The sequence below is a fragment of the Lithobates pipiens genome, unplaced genomic scaffold, assembly GCF_037356315.1.
Source record: "Lithobates pipiens isolate NorthernLeopardFrog02 unplaced genomic scaffold, aLitPip1_a1.2 Scaffold_10, whole genome shotgun sequence".
Taxonomy (NCBI): domain Eukaryota; kingdom Metazoa; phylum Chordata; class Amphibia; order Anura; family Ranidae; genus Lithobates; species Lithobates pipiens.
This window is the reverse complement of record NW_027507686.1, coordinates 27,410,376-27,434,498: the sequence shown is the minus strand read 5'-3', so window position 1 is coordinate 27,434,498 and position 24,123 is coordinate 27,410,376. Positions and strand designations below refer to the sequence as shown.

General features: G+C 45.7%; 1 protein-coding gene across 2 annotated transcripts in view; it reads left to right on the top strand.

The window, feature by feature from the left end:
* The window catches only part of LOC143928333 (dual specificity protein phosphatase 22-A-like), an 83,173-nt gene that overhangs the window by 2,777 nt on the left and 56,273 nt on the right, over window positions 1–24,123 (top strand). For both annotated transcript variants that reach the window (XM_077453198.1, XM_077453190.1), the window contains exons 3-5: window positions 8,423–8,456; window positions 12,232–12,314; window positions 20,705–20,754. In XM_077453198.1, the coding sequence (XP_077309324.1) occupies window positions 8,423–8,456; window positions 12,232–12,314; window positions 20,705–20,754 (167 nt within the window). The remainder of the gene's footprint in view (window positions 1–8,422; window positions 8,457–12,231; window positions 12,315–20,704; window positions 20,755–24,123) is intronic.

The following is a 24,123-nucleotide window of genomic DNA, read 5'->3' as shown; positions in this document are numbered from 1 at the left end:
TCAAAATGAGCAGGCTACCTTAAATCTGAACTCCGGCAGATATAAATGACACAAACTAATGCAACTCTGTCATCATTAACCCCTTGGCGCTGGTACCCTTTTAAAGGGTTTTTGATTCCGGGGGGGCGGGGGGCGGGGTTTATGATCATGTGACCACGGTGATTGGCGGTCACATGATTGTAAAGCCCCAGATCGCAAGCAGCTGCGTTAGCTGCCGGTAACTGTGCCGGGGACGCTCAGGGTGTGCGCTCTCTCTGCACAACTGTGTTTGCAGTGCGGTACGTAAATATTCGGTCGCTCGCTGCCAAGACCCACCCGCCTAGAGCCCGCATATTTGCGTACTGTCGGCACCACAAGGTTAAGACACCACTGAATTTTCTTTTATGCAAGTAGGGAAAAATACTTGTATTTGACCTCTTGCAGTTCCTGTACAGCAAAGCTCAGACTGGGGAAGGAAGAAGCAGCACAACGAGACAATCAGTTCATGTGCCGACAAGGACCATACTTATAGGAGAAGAAAGCAGAGTAATGCCCTGTACACACGGTCAGATTTTCCGACGGAATATGTCTGATCAGATTATGTTGTCGGAAAATCCGATCGTGTGTGGGCTCTATCGGTCTTTTTCCATCGTAATTTCCGACACAGAAAGTTTGAGAGCCGGATCTAAAATTTTCCGACAGCAAAATCCGATCTGACTTTTTGCGATAGTTTGTAGAGAATTCCGACGGACAAAGTGCCACGCATGCTCAGATTAAATTACGAGACCAAACCTATTGCTAATAGCCTTTACATAGTCCCGTCGTATGCAACAAATGTCACCTCGTTCCGAACGATCGGATTTTCCGACAACTTTTTCCGACCGTGTGTCTGCAAAACAAGTTGGGCACAAAATCCGTCGGAAAAAATCAGATGGATTTTGTTGTTGGAATGTCTGACCGTGTGTACAAGGCATAAGAGGGATGCGCTCATCAATCTACTGCTTCTCTTTTCACTGTCCAGTCACAGGAATGGGGGAGGGGTGCATCCAGGATGACCTGGGCTCATGGTAAGTGGGTTTTATTATGCTGGACAGCATATTGAGGACATCTAGTGGCAAAAAAAAGTACTGATGGGAAAATCTCTATTTTATCTTTTAATGGCCTATTCATGTTTATATTTTTTATTATTTTGGGTTGGAGCTCTAGCACACCACAATACATGAAAGCATGTGCACCAATGCAATGTGTAGCACGAATGTTCCCCAGATCACCCCTGAACCTCGCAGGATGTGGCCGGACACAACCTTGGAGCAGAACGTCTTCTCCGCTCCCCAGGAATTGGAGATTTCAGGGACCTGGCTGGTGGGATTTTCAGACTCCAGATGATGCGTTTGGATAAATCCCTCCAGAGATTCGGGAATGTTTTTGCCGGAATTAGATTCGGTAGATTTGTACGGCGATCGCCATATTCATGTGACGTCTGTTTGGATAGTGTGCGCAGGAGATCGATTACTAATGGGAAAGGTTATACGGCGACCTAAGCGGGGATAAACTAAAATTAGATTGCGGCGGCGAGCAGCTGTTGTCGCCGGGGAAGACATTACTCAGGGGATAAGCTGGCGGAGGGAGGGGGTGTCATTAACCCTTTAATCCTCCTATACGCAGCTGAGCGCTTTTTTTTAAGTAAATGGGGTCACCAAAGACTAAGCCAATTATTCTTCCTGTAATGAGTACCTATAAAATATCCCCATTGAGTACAGGGGACCTAGAACAGGAAATCTCGTTTTTTTCCTCGCCATTCCAGCTGGAAGTTGTGGACAGTTTGTTGAGATAATTTGAGAGAAATAAATGCAGAATGAACAGGCTGCATGCAATCTGTTCCCAGGTCATGCAGCCCACTATGTGACCTTTTTGGAGCCGCCCCCGTTGTCTCTTATCATTGTGTTACAGTAGCTGGGTTGGGGGGGGGGGGCCCGTGATCAGGCTGGTGAACAGTATAAGAAACACCAGCTAGTAAAACACCCATCTCTGCCGATTATGTTTAGCCTTATGCCGCGTACACACTGTCGGAATTCCGGCCAGAAAAAGACCGATGAGAGCTTTTCATCGGAAAATTCGACCGTGTGCATGCTCCATCGGAATTTAGCTGTCCGGATTTCCGCCAGGCAAAAATTGATAGCATGTTCTCAATTTTCCCGATGGAAAAACTTTCTATCGGTAATTCCGATCGTGTGTATGCAATTCCGACACTCCAAAAAATCACGCATGCTCAGATTCAACTACGAGACAGAAGCTATTGGCTACTGGCTATTGAACTTCCTTTTTCTAGTTCCGTTGTACGTGTTGTACGTCACCGCGTTCTAATCGGAATTTGGTGTGACCGTGTGTAGGCAAGACAGCTTGAGCGGAATTCCGTTGGGAAAACCATCAGAGCTTCTTCTGACGAGAATTCCGATCGTGTGTACACGGCATTAGAAACCCACTATTTAGACTCCATTCACACCATGCAGGTGCCACAGAGCATTCACGCATTTCTGCGTATATTTCCACGCGTCGCATGTAGCATAGCCCATTCATTTCAAAGGGCTGCCCTTCACTCCCTGGTCCTTTTGCAAAAGTGAGTTGCACTGAACTGCATAGTACTGTGGCACCATGCATTTTGGTGTGTGCAAAGAAATACACGCTAGGAGATGTGTGAGAGTCTGTCAAAGGGACGTCACATTTCTGTGCGTGCTGGGAAAGCACGCGATTTTGCGACACGCACTGATGTAAATGTAGCCCTATGTTTCCTCTTTGCACATTTCTTCTCCCTGCTGTCAGTGTGCAAAAAACACAGTGGGGAGGATCCCCCCCCATCCACCTTTTAATATGTGTGAATGGCAGAATCTGGAAATTTGTTATATTTGACCCGCTGGCTGAACGAAAAAAAAAAAAATGGACTCATCTAGGACCAGCCTAACTGAGCATACATGATCTCTGCGGCAGTCATTTAGCAGGGGCGTTCTTTGCATTCTCTGCTGTATAAGTAGATGAAGCAAGTGTAGAAAACATGGACAGGCAAACATGCAACAATGTGACAGTTGTCGTAAAGATTCCTCTTTGCTAAGGTGATAACTGTCAGGAGTCCCCCTTTAAAGGGACAGTCCGCCCTCATCAGTTATACGAACCGGTTAAAAACTCGGCGAAGCCGTGGGAAGGCAGTTTATAAATAGGTCCGGCTTGGGATAAACACAGCATGAAAATAGCCGGCGGATGACGATGTTACTATCTGGCAGAGTCTTCATCGAGGATAAACATCATCTGTCTGCTGTTGGGGTTACTCCATACATCCATTAATGCCTGGGTGGTCCAGCTCCACCACCATCCACATGAACAGCAACACTCGCTGTCCCGCCGCCGCTTGACTTAGACCCCCCTTTCACACTGGTGCCACGGGCGCGTCCGTGGTAAAGCGCCGCTCATTTTAGCGGTGTTTAACCACTTAAGGACCAGGAGGATTTTCCCCCTTACTGAACAGGCCATTTTTTGCGATACGGCACTTCGCCGTTTTAACTGAAAATTGCGCTGTAAACAAAAAAAGACGGTCAATTTTGAAAAGGAAAAAAAAAAACTAATTTTTTTTAATTTTTGCTATAATAAATACCCCAAATTAAAAAAAAAAGTGAATTTCTTTATCAGTTTATGCCAATATTTATTCTTCTACATATTTTTGGTAAAAAAATAAATTGCAATAAGCGTATTTTGATTGGTTTGCGCAAAAGTTACAGCATCTACAAAATAGGGGAAAAATGTATGGCATTTTTATTATTCTTTTTTTTTTGCCAGTTATGGTGGTGACCTGCGATTTTTTATTTTTTTTTGTGGGACTGCGACATTGCGGCCGACAGATTGGACACTTTTGACACTTCTTTAGGACCAGTGACATTTATACAGCGATCAGAGCTAAAAATAGCCACTGATTAGTGTATAAATGTCACTGGCAGGGAAGGGGTTAACTCTAGGGAGGTGATCAAAGGGTTAAGGGTTCCCTAGAGAGGTGTTTCTAATTTTGGGGGCAGTGCAGTGACTGGAGGAGCAGACAGATCGCTGCTCCTAATCACTAGGCACAGCAGATCTGTCTATCCTCCCCTGACAGAACGTAGATCTGTCTGTTGACATTTCTGTCTCTCTCAGGAGCGATCGTGGGTGACCGGCAGACATCGCGGCCACCAGCCAGGTGCATCGGCTCCGGCGTCGCGCCATCTAGTGGCCTGAAAGTCGCCGATTTACAATGACGGCGATTCGCCCAGGAGTGCCAACCAGCCGCAGTACAGCTGCAGCAGGCGGTCCTTAACTGGTTAAGCGGTGCTTTTTGCCCGCTAGCGGTGTGCTTTTAACCCCAAAAAAGGGGTTGAAAACTCTCGTGTTGGGGCGCTTCCGAAGCGCAGCCCATTCATTGCAAAGGGCAGGGTGTTTTGGGAGCGCTAAATACAGCGATCCCAAACCACCCCAAAGATGCTGCTTGTAGAACTTTTCAAAATGTTCAACAAGTGAATCGCCCCAGTGTGAAAAGTCACACAGGAATGAATGGGAAGCGCTTTTCAAGCTCTTTTAGGCTTTTTCTAGTGCCTGTGAGAAAGGGGTCTTAAGGTGAAGATTTATCCCTGAAAATAAAATGTATCTATCTACCGGTATCTACCTGTACAGTACTGTGCAAAAGTTTTAGGCATGTGTGAAGAAAGGCTGTAAAGTAAGAATGCTTTCAAAAATATATATTTTATTTATTTTTTATTAAGATGCTAAGTAAAAAATCTAAATCAAAGCAATATTTGGTGTGACCCCCCTTTGGCTTCAGACCAGCATCAGTTCTTACACTTGCACAAAGTCTGGGATTTTGTAGGATTAGAATCAGGTGTACGATTAACCAATTATACCAAGCAGGTGCTAATGATCATCAATTTCATATGTATGATGGAACATACATTTCAGTCATTAACTGAAGCAGAAACAGCTGTGTAGGAGGCTTAAACCTGGGTGAGGGACAGTCAAACTCTGCTACTAATGCCGCGTACACACGGTCAAACTGTATGACTTAGTCCGTCATACAATCCGATGGACAATCCGGTGTACTTTCCACTGAACGGACTTGACCACACACGGATACACAAACAGTCCGACGAAAGCTTGCGCGATGACGTACAGCACGTACGACGGGACTAGAAATAGGAAGTCCAAGACACAGCAAAGCCCTGTAAATCCTTTCTGGGCATGCGCCATTCTTAGTCTGTCGGACTAGCATACTGACGACCGTATTGTCCGCTGAAACCAAAGTACGATGGAAAGATTGTTGTGCAAACCGAAATTCTTAGTACTCCGGACTGCACGCTGAAAAAGTCCGCTGAAGCCCACACACGAGCGTATTGTCCGTTGAAATGTGTTTCAATGGACTAAGTACGTCATACAGTTCGACCGTGTGTACGCGGCATAAGGCTACTTTCAATACTGTACCCGCTCCTTGTTTGGCGGTGAAGCTCCGCTAGTTTTCACGGCGCTTTACCATCAATTTAGCGGCGCTTTTTAGCTGTTAGCGGGGTTCTTTTAACCCCTGCTAGCGGCCAAAGAAAGGGTTAAAAGCGCCCCTGTTGCTTCGGCAGTGCTGCCCATTCATTTCACTGGGGCAGGGGCTACCAAACCGCCCCCAAAGATGCTGCTTGAACCACTTTTCAGAGCGTCCCACAAGCGCACCGCCCCAAGTCTGAAAAGTCACACTGAAATTAATAGGGGGGTGTTTTTTAGGCATTAGAGGCTATTTCTAGCGCTAAAACACCTGAAAACCGCCTCAAGGGGAAAGCAGCCCAAGGTGGGGTTATGGAAGACGGTTTCATATCGCAGGTCATACACCATGGCAAGACTGAGCACAGCTACAAGACACAAGGTAGTTATACTGCATCAGTAAGGTCTCTCCCAGGCAAAAATTTCGAACCAGACTTGGGGGTTCAGGATGTCCTGTTCAAGCTCTGTTGAAGAAGCACAAAGAAAGGGGCGAGGTGGATGAGCGTAGACACAGTGGTCGGCTAAGGAAAGTTGATGCAGAAGATGAGGGACGCATCATGCTTACTTCCCTTCCACATCGGAAGATGTCCATCAGCACAGAACTGGCGGAAACCAGTGGGACCCAGGTACTCCACCTACCGTCCGGAGGAGTCTGATCAGAAGTGGTCTTCATGGAAGAATTGGGGCCAAAAAGCCTACAAGGCTAAGCGATTCAGCTATGTAGGAACTGGGGTGCAGTAAAATGGCAGCAGGTGCTCTGGACTGATGAGTCAAAACGTGAAATATTTGGCTGTAGCAGGAGGCAGCTTGTTGGCGAAGGGCTGGAGAGCCGCACAATAACAATCTTCAGTGTAAAGAAGAACAAGGAGTCCTGGAAGTGATGCTTTGGCCCCCCACAGAGCCCTGATCTCATCATCATGGAGTCTGTCTGAGATTACATGAAAAGATGGAAGGATTTGAAGGCAGCCGACATCCACAGAAGATCTGTGTTTAGTTCTCCAAGATGTTTGGAACAACCTACCTGCATAGCTCTCAACTGTCCCTGATTTCGAGGGGCTGTCCCTGATTTGGAACAAAGTCCCTCTTTCCTCCTCATTTGTCCCTCATGTTGGTCTGATCTATATAGTTGCACTTTTTCTCTTTCAAAAAGCGTTTCCCAGTGCCAAACCTTTCTCCCGATATCTAAATTGCTGCTTTTGTAAATTTCAAAAGCCAAAATAAAGGAAAAGTAGTGGTGAAAAAAAAAAAAAAAAGCACTTGTGGGTTTAACTAATCATTTTTTTGTATAATTCTCCTTTAGGGGGCGTGGCAAGGGGTGTGTCCTATACCTACATCATTTTGCTAATAGGTGTTCCCATCTCAAAAAGTTGGGAGGTATGTACCTGCCGAGTTCCTTACACCTGTGTGTGAGTGTATCTAGAAGAACTGATACTGTTTTGAAGGCAAAGGGCGGTCACTCCAAATAATGATTGGATTTGGATTCCTCTTCTGTTCATTTACTTTCCATTTGGTTCATTTACAAAAATAAACTATTAACTATTTCTGAAAGCTTTCTTCATTTACAGCATCTTTTCACACCTGCCTAAAACTTTTGCATCCCTTTAAACCCACACACTGGGGCTGATTAACCACATGCTGACCGGCGCACACCGATATACGTCGGCGGAATGGCACGGACAGGCAAATGGGCGTACAGGTACGTCCCTTTGACTTTGCCGCTGTGCCATCGCGTGTGCGTGCGTGCCAGTCGGGACCTCCGTGAGTCTGATTGCCTTTTAATTAATTATCTGATTTATATATACTCCTTATTCTGCCATATAAAAAGTCGAAAGGGGCATCTCCCAAATGCAATTGAGTCCCATTGCGGGTCCCGCGGAATCCATCGCCGTGGGGATACCCGCAATCGTCTCACGGGGAGATTCTGCGTAGTGACAGTGTCAGTGATCTCTGCTCCCTGTGATCGGAGCAGAGATCAGTGACATGTCACACGCAGCCACACCCCCCTCCCCCACAGTTAGAAACACTCCCCAGGGCTCACTTAACCCATACACTGCCACCTAGTGGTTAACCCCTTCACTGCCTGTCTCATTTACACAGTAATCAATGCATTTGTATAGCACTGATTGCTGTATAAATGATAATGGTCCCAAAAATGTGTAAAAAATGTCCGATGTGTCCTCCATAATGTCACAGTCACAATAAAAATCGATGATCACCGCCATTACTAGTAAAAAAAAAAAAAAAGCAATGTCCCTCTGTCCCTCATTCCTCCTCATTTGTCCCTCATTTTGGTCTGATCTATATAGATGTTTTTAAAATGCACTTTTTATCTATAAAAAAGTGTTTCCCAGCACTAAACATTTCATCTGATTTCTAAATTGCTGCATTTGTAAATTCCAAAAGCCAATATAAAGGAATAGTAGTGGTAAAAAAAAAGCGCTTGTGGGTTTAATCAATCTTGTTTTTTTTTTTGTACAATTCTCCTTTAAGGGGGGCGTGGCAAGGGGTGTGTCCTATACCTGCATACTTTTGCTGATAGGTGTCCCTCATTCCCATCTCAAACATATGGGAGGTGTGAATATACAAATACAGCATGCCCAGGATTGCCCACCCCTCCATAGTGACAACCAGCCATCATTTTTATATTTGCATGACTCCTCCCAAGAGCCCGCCCACTTGCTTACATCACTACTTAGGGCTCTTGAGCGGAGTCATTTATTTCCTTAAGGGGGGTGATATCTATAAAGTAGTGAATGTGACGTCCACCAAACATTTTCTATCATATCTACAACAGATGAACCTGGAAGATTCGCAGGCAGAGAATGTTTGGTGAATGTCACATTCACTGCTTTAAAAATGTGCAGTTTTTGTTTTAGATCATTATAACTCAGTGGATGATTTTCTCCTGCAGATCCTGGATGGGTTCTACCTGGGCAATCTAAGAGGTAAGAGCAAATATAGGAATGTCATCAGTGTAATATACAGTATATACACCCACCGGACACTTTATTAGGTACACCTTGCTAGTCCCGGGTTGGACCCCCTTTTGCCTTCATTCTTGGTGGCATCGATTCAACAAGGTTTTGGAAACATTCCTCTGAGATTTTGCTCCATAGTGACACGATAGCATCACGCAGTTGTTGCAGATTTGTCGGACAATCTCCCATTCCACCACATCCCAAAGGTTCTCTATTGGATGAGATGTGGTGAGTGTGGAGGCCATTGGAGTGCAGTGACCTCATTGTCCAGTGGTGAGATGATCTGATCTTTGTGACATGGTGCATTATCCTGCTGGAAGGAGCCATCAGAAGATGGGGACACTGTAGTCATAGAGGGATGGACATGGTCAGCAACAATACTCAGGTAGGCCGTGGTGTTTAAATGATGCTCAGTTGGTACGAAGGGGTCCAACGTGTGCCAAGAAAATATCCCCCACACCATTACACCCCCACCAGCCTGAACCGGTGATACAAGGCAGGATGGATCCATGCTTTCATGTTGTTTACACCAAATTCTGACCCGACCATCTGAATGTCGCAGCTGAAATCAAAACTCATCAGACCAGGCAACGTTTTTCCAATCTTCTATTTTCCAATTCTGTTGATCCTGTGTGAATTGTAGCCTCAGTTTCCTGTTCTTAGCTGACAGGAGTGGCACCCGGTGTGGTCTTCTGCTGCTGTAGCCTATCTGCTTCACGGTTCAATATATTGTGTGTTCAGAGATGGTATTCTGCATACCTTGGTTGTAACGAGTGGTTGCATGTCTGTTGCCTTTCTATCATCTGGAACCAGTCTGCCCATTCTCCTCTGACCTCTGAAACCAACAAGGCATTTTCCTCCACACAACTGCCGCTCACTGGATATTTTCTCTTTTTTAGACCATCCTCTGTAAACCTGAGAGATGATTGTGTGTGAAAATCTCAATAGATCAGCAGTTTTTGAAATACTCAGACCAGCCCGTCTCCAACAACCATACCATGTTCAAAGTCACCTAAATCCCCTTTCTTCCCTATTCTGATGCTCGGTTTAAATTTCAGTAAGTCGTTTTCACCGCATCTAGATGCCTAAATGCATTGAGTTGCTGCCATGTGATTGGCTGATTAACAATTTGTGTTACCAAGCAATTGAACAGGTGCACCTAATAAAGTGGCCGGTGAGCGTATATCTATAGTCCAGTCTCTAAAATATCATTTCATTTTCAGTCCTGATAAATCTGCAGCTTTCATTAAAATAATGCCAAGGAAATGCCTGTTTAGGCACTTCCTGTTAAAGGGTGACAACGCTCTGTCCCTGTGTTCCAACTGGGCTCCTGTGTTGTCACCCTGTCACCTGCCCCCTGGTGTTGAGTACAAGTGGCTGCACTGACATACATTGCTCAGGCATGGTCCAGCATTGTCACTGCTGTGGTCCACAGCCATGATGTGCGTCCATCAAGTGCATGTCGGCAGGAAGCAGCTAATAAAGGCCACAGGAGATCAGCAGTTCTTAAAAGGGGAAAAACTGTGATTTTTTTGTTTTTGTTTTTTTAATACAACAAATAGTACTATTGTTTACAATAAAAAGAACACATAGAAAGCTAAATGCCATCCAGTGAGGTTCACATCTTCTTTACCACTTGCCAACCATATAACTAAACTATATGACGGCAAGTTGGCCCTGCTGTGCTAGCCCACACACCTATCACGCTATCTGACACGTCCGGGTAGGTGGCTCTCTTCTGCTGTCATTATAAATAGCGAAAGCCGATCGGTGGGCAGAATGATAGAACTGCAATCTGTCTATGTAAACAAGGCAGATCGACATTCTGACAGAGAGGGATGGCGTTTGTGTCCCTGCAAAGCCGGTAATAAATTCCATCTCTTCCCCTAGTAAAAGCACCTCCCCCCACAGTAGTAAAACACTGGCTAGGCACAAGTTTAACTCTTTGATCACCCCTGATGTTTAACCCCTTCCTGGCTAGCGTCATTACCCTGTTTCCCCTAAAATAAGACCTAGCGTGATTGTCGACGATGGCTGCAATATAAGCCCTACCCCCCAAATAAGCCCTAGTTAAAGTCCTTCTATGTCTTATTCTCAGGGTAGGGCTTATTTTTGGGGAAATAGGATGGGGTTTATTTGGGGGGTAGGGCTTATATTGCAGCCATCACCGACACTCATGCTAGGTCTTATTTTAGGGGAAACAGGGTAGTACAGTAAAAATGCTCATTTTTAGCATTGATCACTGTATTGGTGTCACTCTGGTCCGCAGAAAAGTGTCAATAATGTCAGTTAGTGTCAGAAAGTCCATCTCAATATCGCAGCCCCACTATAAGTCGCTGATCGCAGACATTACTAGTAAAAACATAAATAAATAAAAATATCCCATAGTGTGTAGATGTTATAAATTTTGGGCATACCAATCAATATACGCTTATTGGGATTTTCTTTTTTTTTTTTCTTTTTTTTTTTTTTTTTTTTACCAAAAACATGCAGGAGAATACATTTTGACCTACGTTTAGTAAGAAATTCGATTTTTTACATTTTTTTTTTGGATATGTTTAAGGCCCGGTTCACACCGCTGCGGGGGGAGATCCGGATGTGATTCGCACAGCAAATCACATCCGATCTCCGTAGCGATGCGAGTTCAGCCATACAGATAGTATGGCTGAATTCGCAGCGCTCCCGCAGCAAACTCGCACGGGACCCTTTTTTGGGTCCGCAACAGAATCGGATCGCATGGGGGTTCACACCATGCGATCCGATTCCTGTGCGAGTCGGCAGATCGCACTGCGATATGCCGACGGATCTGGGGGTGTCATTAACATAACATTGACACTCCCAGCCGTCCGCATAGGGCAGTGTGAACTGCCGGCGGGAGGTGTGCGATGCGGGTAAACGCCGCGGATTCGCGGCGTTCCCGCATCGCTATAGTGTGAACCCGGCCTTATAGCAGAAAGTTAAAAAACTTTTTTTTTTCACAACTGTCATCCTTTTTTTTTTGTTTATAGCGTAAAAAAATAACCGCAGAGATGTTCAAACATCTCAAAGCTCTATTTGTGGGGGAAAAAAGGACCTTTTTCTTTTTTTTGGGGGTACAGTGTCGCATGACCTCGCAATTTGTCAGTTAAAGTTGAGGGCCACCCAAATTAAAATTGCATTAAAAAAATTTAAATAATAATAAAAAAAAAGTTAAATAAAACACATTTTTTCCACTTACCTGAAACGCTGTTGCTAGGCAGTCTTCCTAATCTGCCTCTTCCTATTCCGCGGCACTTCCTCCTCTTTGGTGAGCGGCCTCATTACCTTCTGGGACATGTGTGTGTCCCAAAAAACAACAGGGCCATTCACAAAGCGCAGCGCGACTTGCGCATGCGCAGTAGGCAATGGGCAGTGAAGCCGCAAAGCTCCACTGCCTGTTTCCCTTCGTTAGGATGGAGGCTCTGGCAGCTGATCCGATGGACGGATCGGCCTTCGGGGCGGCCGACATTGTGGGATCGCTGGACAGGTAAGTGTCCTTATTAAAAGTCAGCAGCTACAGTGTTTGTAGCTGCTGACTTTAAAAAATAAAATAAAAAATGTATTGGCCGGAACGCCCCTTTAAAGTAACGCAGTGCCGTACTGCAAAAATGGCCTGTTCAGGAAGTGGGGGGTAAATCTTCCGGAAGGTCAAGTAGTTGATTGCTCATTATATGTCTGGTCTGTTCTATAAGTGTGTGACTTACTTCTAATGGTTTCTCCCTAGACGCTGAGGACACAACGTCACTGAGCAGAAATGGTGTCACCCACATTGTGTCCATCCACAACAATGCAAAGCCCCTCTTACCGGTGAGTAGTGGAGACGCCAACACTTCCGTTATATTCAGCCTGGCAGGAACATCCTCTGTCAGAAGTTGCTAGTTCCCTGGCTGCTGTTCAGATGTGGAGTAAGCATGCAACACATAAAGTAACAATGATGTCAGAACTACCGATCTGCGTGTTATTCCCAGCCCAGTGAATTAGCGGGTAGTGAAGCCAGGGGATCAATATAACCGGTATGGATCCAACACCAGCTGATATCTGCCGGGACAGGTGCTCTTTGGAGAAAATAAAAATAAAAAATAAAAATACAGTGTAACAGGAAAGTCAGAAAAGGAATTGTGTAAAATGTATTATTTAGTACATACACAATCAGTAATACAAGTTACATTGTATCCATATAAAATATGGGGGTTCAATCAGCGCAAGACGATATACATCAACTCACAAAAGGAAAGCAGCTGTACACTAAAAGGTCAATATATGAAAATCCTTCTAAACATGTATTAGGTAAATATCAGTGCAGCACTAACAATATATACAGAAACAAAAAAGAAGATTGCTCATAGCATAACTATATTAAAAAGTCCCCTAAAATTTAGGGGATTGGTATAAATTTTTTTAATCTTTTATACCAAAGGGGACTTTTTAACATTTTATGCTATGAGCAATCTGTTATTTTGTTTCTGTATATATTCTTATATTCTTAGTACTGCACTCTTATTTACCAATACATTGTATCCATAGGCAAACTTTTTTTTTGTTGGTTAGAGATACTTTGTAAAAAAATATATCTGTGTATCGTGTGTGTGTGTGTGTGTGTGTGTGTGTGTGTGTGTGTGTGTGTGTGTGTGTGTGTTCTTCATACTTAAAAGGGGTTGTAAAGCTTCACTTTTTTTAAAATAATAAACATGTCATACTTACCTCCATTGTTCAGCTCATTTTGCACACAGTGGCCCCGATCCTCCTCTTCTGGGGTCCCTCGGTGGCTCTCTCGTCTCCTCCCCACATCAGCTAACCCCCTCTGGGAAGTGCCCTCCTCCCCAGGGGGGATAGCTTTCGGGCACGCTCCCGAGTCCTGTATCCAGCGTCCATAAGCCGCCGACTACAGGACTCGGCCCCGGCCTTCGCGTCAATGGAGTTGATTGACAGCAGCGCGAGCCAATGGCTGTGCTGCTATCAATCTATCCAATGAAGAGCCGAGAACAGCTGAGAAGACCGGGCTGACATCAAGCGTGTTCTCGACGCGGGACTTTCGAGGGCTCAGGTAAGTAAATGGGTGGGCTGGGGGGGGGGGGGGGGCCTGCAATCGCCAAGTGTTTTTTAACCTTAATGCATAGGAGGCATTAAGGTGAAAAAACATGAACCTTTACAACCCCTTTAAGTAAAATCAGTCTGTATATGCAGTAAAGCACGCTTGTTATACCCATTGTGGAACCTAAGGGGTTAATCCTCTGCGTTGTGTAAAAAGGCTGTTTGATCCTGTCTTCTCTGATCCTCCCCTTCTTCCACAATATATCTCCTGATAAGACAGAGCATTTGGAGTCAGGCTGCACAAGCTCAGTTTGGTGTGTATTGCTAGAGTATTTTTTTTACATATAATAATGTTGTAATTGCCATTTTAAAAAAATGTTACAGTTATTATATCCCAAAGAGTGCAAAAACTTTTGAAAATGGAAATAAAGATTTGTATCCTTGTGTTAAAGCTTTGTGAATTACAACTTATACACAGTTAAAGTTTAACTAAGGGCAAAACTTTTTTTTATTTTTATTTTTTTATTTTTGGATACAGTTGGGGTGTATTAGAGCCCTATCAGGTTTTTATTTCTATCTGTACCATAATTATGGAGCGAGAAAGAAAATCTCAAATTTTGGACTGTTACAAAAATAGGAATAGAAGGGGAAATCCTCCAGGGACAATCGTTCTGGTGACACCCCAGGATTCCTTCACTTTAGAGGATTTTCACTTCCTGTTTTGGCTATGGGACAGGAAGTGAAGGGAAATTTATGGGACACAGAAAAAAAACTGTTAGGGGTCATAACCCACCCTTACTCTATCCAAAAATGAAGAAAACACATTTTGTTTATAGGTCTAGTAACACTTCATCCTCATTGCATGCTTCCCAGTGATGACAATCAGTGGGCCAGATAGGTCAGTTTCCTATTGAGCACATTGGGGACAATAGCTGCAAGTCCCCCCCCCCCCCAACTCCCTCACCGCCAAGTATTCAGGGAGTAAATTGTTGGTGGCACCATCGTAGCTAATACCCCCCCCCCCCCCACACACACACACACACACACACACACACACACACACACACACACACACACACACACACACACACACACACACACACACACACACACACACACACACACACACACACACACACACACACACACACACACACACACACACACACACACAGATCTGGTCTACATGAAGGTTTGGCCTTATAAAGACATTTCTGCTTTTTAGCACCTGCCAGTGGAGTGCAAACTGCAAGTTGTGCCAAACCCCCCCCCCCCCCCAGCTCCCCAGTATGTATAGGTGTGCGCAAAGGGTGTGCAAGGTGTGTCTGGGCAAACCCTGGTCACCCCCTACTGCCCTGCCCCCCCACACAGACCTGCCAGCTTCCTTCCTCTTCTCTCCCACTGGCTGCTGTGGGCACACACGGGGATGTTTCATAGTGCGTGGGGGAAGGGGCCTGTAAATATGTAATTTACCACCCCCTTCCCTATCTGAATGCAGTACTATGTGTTTGAGCTTTGGAATGCACACCCTAATGCAATAGGCTGCGCACACCTATGCCAATAAGGTTTGGTCTAAAAAGTGTATTGAAGGCACTAAAGACCCTTCTGTAATCTGGATAGAATATCTAATTGTTGAGGATTGATCCGGTTATCCCATTACTAATAACTACAGGATTACATGATCTGATCTTTTATGTAAAATAAAATTACATTTATGATCCCTGAAATATTTTCTGTATATGATGCATTTACCATGGCTGTACATTTAATTATAAACACCAGGGGGCAGCATTACACCATAATGTGCAATAGTGACTTGATTAAGACACTACTTCTCTTAAAAAGATTGTGAATGGAATTAGTTTACCGACTTATGAGACTTCCTAATATGATAGATCAGTGGTCTCCAAACTGTGGCCCTTTGCTCGCCATTATCTGGCCCTTGGAGTACTTTTCTTCCCACTAATACAAGACACTATGGGGTTGATTTACTAAAGCTGGAGAGTGCAAAATTGAGTGCAGCTCTGCATAGAAACCAATCAGCTTCCAGGTTTGTCTGTCAAAGCCTAAGGCTGGATTCACACATATGGCATTTTTAGAGCTTTTTGCATTTTGCAGATTTGCATTACAGCCCATTTAACATTGTTTCCTATGGAACACATTCTGTAGTGCAAATCTGCAAAATGCAAAAAGCACTAAAAATGCCATAGGTGTGAATCCAGCCTAACTGAACAAGCTGAAGTAAGCAGCTGATTGGCTACCATGCCCAGCTGCACCAGATTCTGCACTCTTCAGTTTAAGTAAATCAACCTGTACTTTTCCCATTGACACCAACAATAGGGCACTATTTCTTCCACTGACACCAATGATGGGGCACTATTCCTCCCACTGATACCAACGATGGGGCACTATTTCTTCCACTGACACCAACAATGGGGCACTATCTCTTACACTGACACCAATGATGGGGCACTATTTCTTCCACTGACACCAATGATGGGGCACTATTCCTCCCATTGACACCAATGATGGGGCACTATTCCTTCCACCGACACCAATGATGAGGCACTATTCCTCCAACTGATACCAACAATGGGGCACTATTTTTTCCATTGACACCAACAATGGGGCACTATTTCTTCCACTGACACCAACAATGGGGCACTATTTCTTCCACTGACACCAATGATGGGGCACTATTCCTCCAACTGATACCAACAATGGGGCACTATTTCTTCCATTGACACCAACAATGGGGCACTATTTCTTCCACTGACACCAACAATGGGGCACTATTTCTTCCACTGACACCAACAATGGGGCACTATTTCTTCCACTGACACCAACAATGGGGCACTATTTCTTCCACTGACACCAATGATGGGGCAGGCACTATGCCTTCCACTGACACCAATGATGGAGCATTGGTGTCAGGATGCCAGGACCATTTCTACACCCAATGGCCACATTCCGGCCCCCCCAAATTCTGATGACAGTAAACTGGCCCTTTGTTTATAAAGTTTGGAGACCGCTGAGATAGAGAGATACTCATTTTAAAGGTAAATTATAATCTTATATTTAAACATGCCCATGAAAGTGATCCATTTGAAGCGGACCTTTTACTAACTTTACAAGTTTGCATGAATAAATAAATTCCTGACATGCCAGAATATACAGCACCAATATTATTGTGCAGATAAGCTCAACCTTTTATCATTAAAAAGTCGTCCTTGAGCTCCAGTCAGTGACTTTGCCTAGGCTGAGATGATGTCATCAGTCTGCTGCAAGCCGGAAGAAGCATTTGCTCAGTCTCCCCTTCCCCAGTGATCAGACTGTATATTGTAACTTTGTAGCAAGTCACAGAATGAGAGGCTACAGCAGGGGCTGATTTGTGTCAGACATTTGTGAACAAGAACTGCAGAGACACCACGTGACGGTGCCATCTCTAAGGTGGCATTTCAGGAACTAGATGGTGATCCTGGGTGATGCCCGGACAAAGATGACCCTGTCCTACAGGAGAGAAATGCAGATGCAGGCATTGTTAGATGTCTGTGAGACTTAATAAATACCTGGAAGGGTTAAACTGCCACATTGCTTAGTATGCAGGGACTTGGCATGACTCATTATAAATTCAGAGTCTGTTTCCTCACTATTATGGTAGATGTACAATACTTGTCTGATAAAAAAACAATGGACTCTCTCTGTGAGATTTTATCAAGGATTTGTTAAACTAACTGACTGCAATGACCTCCTGTCAGCCACTAGAGGGAGCACCTACGCTGCTCTAGATCAATGTTTTCCAGGTTGTGATATATAGGGGACCTCAGGGGTAGCCCCCTGAGGTCCCCAAAGGGCTGTACATGATATTAGGTATATGTAATGCTACAGGAGACTTTACAAAATTATCACTCCCGCTGCTGACCAAGAGCCGCACGTTGGGCACCACCAGGGACACAAACATGAAATATGGAACAGCAAAGGTGTTAACATGCGATGGTCACATTAAAAACAGTGATTATCGAAAATGTATTTGTTGTAGCTGCAGATGGGGGCTGAGGGATAAAAATACACCCATCACGTCTTACATCACACCCCCCCAGCGTGGCACAGAGAAGGAGGAACAGGAAAGGCTGGCGGGTTGTGTAACACTCTGAGCACAGATTGAGCTGTGCCCGTTGTCTGCAGATGGTTCTGCTGAGGGACCAGCAGGAAGGAAACAGCTGCAGCAGCTCCATCTCACAGAAGATGCTCCAGACCGCAGGACAGGCACTGTCAACCCCCCCCAACCGTGACAACTGACAGACCCCCCAACTATCCTCCAAATCACGACTGACAAAGACACCGCCAGAGCCTTAATTATTACTTAAAGTGTCAGTCCATCCAAAAACGTGTCTGAGCTGCTCCCTGCTGAAATTCCCAGCTCTATTCCATTTCTTCTGTTACATTTTTCATAATATAAAATAAATACATTTTATAGCAGGGATGGTGGGTACCCCTCATAATGGGCACATCAGGTGTACAGACCCGGGAACTCAGCACAGGGATGGTGGGAACCCCTCATAATGGGCACAGTGGGTGTACAGACCCAGGAACTCAGCACAGGGATGGTGGGTACCCCTCATAATGGGCACATCAGGTGTACAGACCCAGGAACTCAGCACAGGGATGGTGGGTACCCCTCATAATGGGCACAGTGGGTGTACAGACCCAGGAACTCAGCACAGGGATGGTGGGTACCCCTCATAATGGGCACATCAGGTGTACAGACCCAGGAACTCAGCACAGGGATGGTGGGTACCCCTCATAATGGGCACATCAGGTGTACAGACCCAGGAACTCAGCACAGGGATGGTGGGAACCCCTCATAATGGGCACAGTGGGTGTACAGACCCAGGAACTCAGCACAGGGATGGTGGGTACCCCTCATAATGGGCACATCAGGTGTACAGACCCAGGAACTCAGCACAGGGATGGTGGGAACCCCTCATAATGGGCATATCAGGTGTACAGACCCAGGAACTCAGCACAGGGATGGTGGGTACCCCTCATAATGGGCCCATCAGGTGTACAGACCCGGGTCACAGTCCCTTCAGGTCATGGCTGCGTTCCCCTTCAGAATGTCTGTACATACCGGGGATATGTTCATCTATAGACTCCTCAGTCCTCCTGTGGATCACAGTCACCCCCTCCTGGCTGTGTTGTGTAATACAATATGATGAAGGTGGTTGTGCTCGCTTCCTATCAAGCTTACTAATGCTGGAGTCACTTATGGTCCATGACTGTTCTTCTCCCAGTGTCATTTATAACTGTATACTGCTATGACATCATTATGAGCAAACTAAAGTCCTGGGCCACAGAGCTGACACTCAGGATGAGTCAAGGCTGGACTGGGACAGAAATTTGGCCCTGGACTTCATCCAGACCGGCCCACTTACATTTTGAGTGTCCCATCAGCACACCCTTACATCAGAGTGTCCCATCACCAGCCCCCTTACATCAGAGTGTCCCATCAGCAGCCCCCTTACATCAGAGTGTCCCATCAGCAGCCCCCTTACATCAGAGTGCCCCCTTACATCAGAGTGTCCCATCAGCACCCCCTTACATCAGAGTGTCCCATGAGCAGCCCCTTACATCAGAGTGTCCCATCAGCAGCCCCCTTACATCAGAGTGTCCCATCAGCAGCCCCCTTACATCAGAGTGTCCCATCAGCAGCCCCCTTACATCAGAGTGCCCCCTTACATCAGAGTGTCCCATCAGCACCCCCTTACATCAGAGTGTCCCATCACCAGCCCCCTTACATCACAGTGGCCCACTGAGCCATCGGCCCACCGGGAAACTCCCGCTAGTCCGATAGCCAGTACATGCCTGGGATGAGTAATTGGCAGATAGGGGGTTGACCTGGCAGAAGTTCCTTTTTTTTTTTTTGCAAAGACTGTCAATTATAAGAGAAAATATTTTTCTTCCTTTGTTCCTCCCTCCCACCTCATCAACATAATAATGAAATTAAAATATAAAACCTTTGCATTTTTATTCCATACCTTATATCTGTTCTCAGTGGGACTCTGTGCTTCTCTATGCACAGCAGGCAGATCACGGCTGGTGGGAGGGGCCTGCAGGGTGCTGTACATAGATTCCTGCAAATATTACCGCACCCAGCCTCAGTCCCGACACAAGCAGTGGGAGGAGTTATGCAAATATTAAATTGCCTTGGTGTGTGGGTGTCAGTCTGGAGGAGTGGGCGTTCCTAGGCAGGCTGTGTTTGCATGCACATTGCCCTAGGTAAAACCCAGATGTGATGCTGAGCCTCCATAATTGAAATGCAATGAAAGGGGTGGGCCAGGGACAGCCAGGCTGGGAAGGAAAGAGCTAGATGATGCTGGACTTCCTCCAGCCAGGAAATGAGGCTGGCTCCATCTGAGTTCCTGAAGCTGCCAATGTTCATTGTGAGCAGCTCACAGTGTGCAGTGAAATCAGAGTAAGCCTTTTCAGTCCAGGAGAGGAGCCGGTGTTGTGTCGAATAATGTCTCCTGTCGGATAGTGTCCGCCCTGTACTACGCTTGCGCGGTACGGAGGACAAGGGGACGCCAAAGGTCTCCAAAGATGAGAGTCCAGGTTCAAGCCCCACCATTCATGTGGACATAGAGTTAGAATAAAAAATTGCCGAGCGAAACTAGGCCATGCCCAATGCGTGGCGAGCGAAACGAGCCCGCGAGGGGCCCTCTCACTAAGTAATACCGTATGTCCACTTGCATGGTGGGGCTTGAACCTGGACTCAGGACAGAAGGTACTAGCAAGTGCGCAGGCGCCGTTCATCTTCGGAGACTTTCGGAGTCTCCTTGTCCTCCGTACTGCGCAAGCACTGCGCCTGCACAGTACGGGGCAGACACTATCCAATGGGGGGACAGTTTTTGGCAGAACACCGGTACAACTGTGCAAGACCGAAGGGAAGGCCGGAGGTCAGGGACAGATCATTGTCACCCTATAGCAGGTAGCGCCTGTACAAGGACCCTTCATGGCAGGATCACCAGGGATTATTGGAATGAAAGTTGAAGATTTACAATGATTGAAAATTGCTTTTGAAATGACATGGACACGTTAAAGCTTCTATGGGATTTCAGTGAGTTTTCCCCCACTCAGCTCTGACGCCCCCTATCTGTGTCTTGCAGGAGAAGACCTACCTGTGTATTGCAGCCTCAGACAGCAGCAGCCAGAACCTGTAAGTAATCATTCTCATTACACTGTATATAAATGAGGTGGATCCGGAACTGGAGCTCCACACTATGATATTCAAGTCCAGATACAGGTTTATAAAGCTGATACGTTTCGGGGCTGTGACTCCGCCCCCCCTCATCAGGACTTAAAGTGGACCTTCAGTCATTTTTTCAAATTTCCATCTATTAAATCATCTAGTAAATCCCTTATTTCCTGTTTCTTTGGTGGTCATTAGCCTAGGCTTATGACATCATGCACAGCTCTCTCTCTCACTCTTGTGAGAGTTTGCCAGGAAGGGAAGGAGGATGAGTCATAAGAGGGCCAATGAGAGCTGCAGAGCTTGAGGTGTGTCTCTGTGTAAATCCAGGAAGTGAACAGGCAGCAGCTTCAGCTGCCCACAGTTAAAATAGGTGCAACCAGACTCAGCGGAGGGAGATTTCTGAAGCATATTTGGCAAGTACAGAATCACAGTATATATAAAATAATATGCAAAGTGGTCAGAGGGAAGCTTCAGAATGGCAAAGATGTTTTTATTACAAATTATGTGAGCAGACTGCAGTTCCTCTTTAAATGCAAAACAAATAAATATAACAAAATCAAATAAAATAATACAAAAAATAAATAAATAATATACATCATTCTAGCATATGATTCCGAAAGCTAGAAAACAAGGTTCCAGGGTAAAGATCATCGGCCAGCAGGACTGGCTTCCAATGTCAGTGGTCACGTGATCGCTGATCCTTCCCGCTCCCCCCACCCGCCCGCCCTAGAAGGCCAAGAAGCCCAGGACGGGAGATTGCTCCTGCGGATGTCATATTACTATAGCCGGGTAATTAAGTGTTTAATAGCCACTGTTTTTTTTTTTTTTTTTTGCTAAACAAACAAAAAAAAGACTGAAAATGTTGAAAAAAAATAAACAACATTTTTCAGTTTGTTATAAAATTTTGCAAACGGGTAATTTCTCTCCTTTGCTGATGTGCGCTGATGAGGCTGCACTGATGGTCACTAATGAGGCGACACTGATGGCCATCGATAGGTGGCACTGATGATGGACATTAATGAGGCAGCACTGGTTGGCTCTGATAGGTGGCACTGAAGGGTATTGATAGGAGGAACTGATAGGCAGCACTGATCAGTGACACTGATGAGAAGGCACTGATTGGCGACACTGATTTGTAGCCCTGGTGGGCACTGTTGGGACTGCGCTGATAATCAGTGCCGATGTCCCTTTAACACAAGCCGGTTAGCGGCTCTCCTCTTCTCTCCTCACACTGTTAGCGTGAGTAAAGGAAAGCCAATAACCGGCTTGTGTTTACATCCGTGATTAGCTGTCATTGGACAGAGCTGATCACATGGTAAAGGCCCGCTGTGATTGGCCCTTTACCCTGACGTATGATCAGCTGAGTCTGGGCAGCGCGATCATGGGAGGATGGCAATAGACGCCCTCCCGGCAAAGTAAGCCCACACTGTAGCCATCATTCGGCTATAGTGAGGGTGGGAAGGGGTTAATGAAGTTTGAATGTTGAATCCAATACCTACTGAAGTCAATGGGAGCCGTGATTTTAGTAATGCTTAAAGTGAAACATAAAAAATGCAAAATTCCTTTGTACAACCTACTACTGCAACACGGACATTTACAAGGAGAATGGCCATTTCAATTCTTGGCCAATGAGAGCTCCCAGCTGTTCCCTTCTGTTTGTAAAAAAAAAAAGTAGCCGGGGGTTCCCTTCATCTATACCAGACCAGAAAGGTGTGAGGTTCCCCCTAAAGCTACACACCAGACTCTTGAGGGACAGAGTTGCGATTCAGACCACCAAACTCCACCGGTGACTTAAGCCTCCTACACACGATCATATTGATGGCCAAGAAAGTCTCAGACTTTTGTCCGAAGGGCGTGTGCCTGGATCTTGTCTTGCATACAAATGGTACACAATTGTCGGCCAACAAACACGAACATAGTGACGTACTATGAGGAATTTCAGCTCTTGAGCGCTACCCTTTGGGCACCTTCTGCTAATGTCGTGTTTGGTCAGCATTGATTCCGAGTATGCGTGTCTGTACTTTCAACCTTTGTGTGACGGACTTGTGTACAGACGTTAAGAAAATCTGATAACAGACCGTTGTCAGACAAAAATTACTAGCCTGCCATCCAACATTTGTTGGCGGAAAGTTGGACAACAATTGTCTGAGCGTACTAACGGTTGGATTTTAGGCAAACAGTCTGTCGTCACACAATTTCCTGCCCAAAATCCGATCGTGTGTAAGAGGCTTAAGAGACCAATTTTGGGTGGATTGACTTCCAGACAAATTCATGATTCTGAATTAAAAAAACAGATAAAAAAACAGACTTTTGTCAGAAGATTGCATCATTTTTCTCTTTTTACTGTTTTTCAAAAGTGAGAAATCCTGTAATTTACAGGGGGATCCTAAAAATAACAGAAATAAGATTTGTTTGTAAATGTCCAGATGTATACATCAGACCTAAAAGAGGAACTACTGTGGGGCAAAGAGGGACTTGGGTACAGAAGAGGGACCGTTGGGGGGGAGGGGGTGTAAAGAAGGATAGAGAGACTTGTGTACAGAAGAGGGACCATTGGGGGGGGGGAGTAAAGAAGGACAGAGAGACTTGGGTACAGAAGAGGGACCATTGTGGGGGGCGGGGGGGGGGGGGGGGTAAAGAAGGACAGAGAGACTTGGGCACAGAAGAGGGACCATTGTGGACGACTAAAGAGGGACTGAGGGAATTAGAAGCAGAACCAGGACCACTGCGGAGTAAAGGGGGGCAGAGAGACTTGGGTGCAGAAGAGGAACCATTGTGGGGGAAAAGGGGGCAGAGGGTGCAAAAGAGGGACCATTGTGGGATAAAGAGGGACAGAGAGACTTGGATGCAGAAAAGGGACCATTGTGGTGTAAAGAGGGACAGAGAGACTTGGGTACTGAAGAGGGACAATTTTGGTGCAAAGAGGGACAGAGGGACTTGGGTGCAGAACTGAAACAAAGGGACTATTGTGGGGTGAAGAAGACATTGTGGAGAACAGGGACCGTTGTACAGTAAAGCGGGATATAGGGTCTTGGGTGCGGAAGAGGGACCATTGTGGGGTAAAGAGGGACGGAGAGACTTGGATGCAGAAAAGGGACCATTGTGGTTTAAAGAGGGACAGAGAAACTTGGGTACTGAAGAGGGACAATTTTGGTGCAAAGAAGGACAGAGGGACTTGGGTGCAGAACTGGAACAGAGGGACCATTGTGGGGTAAAGAGGGACAGAGAAACTTGGGTACTAAAGAGGGCCAATTTTGGTGTAAAGAAGGACAGAGGGACTTGGGTGCAGAACTGGAACAGAGAGACATGGGTGCAGAAGAGGGACCATTGTTG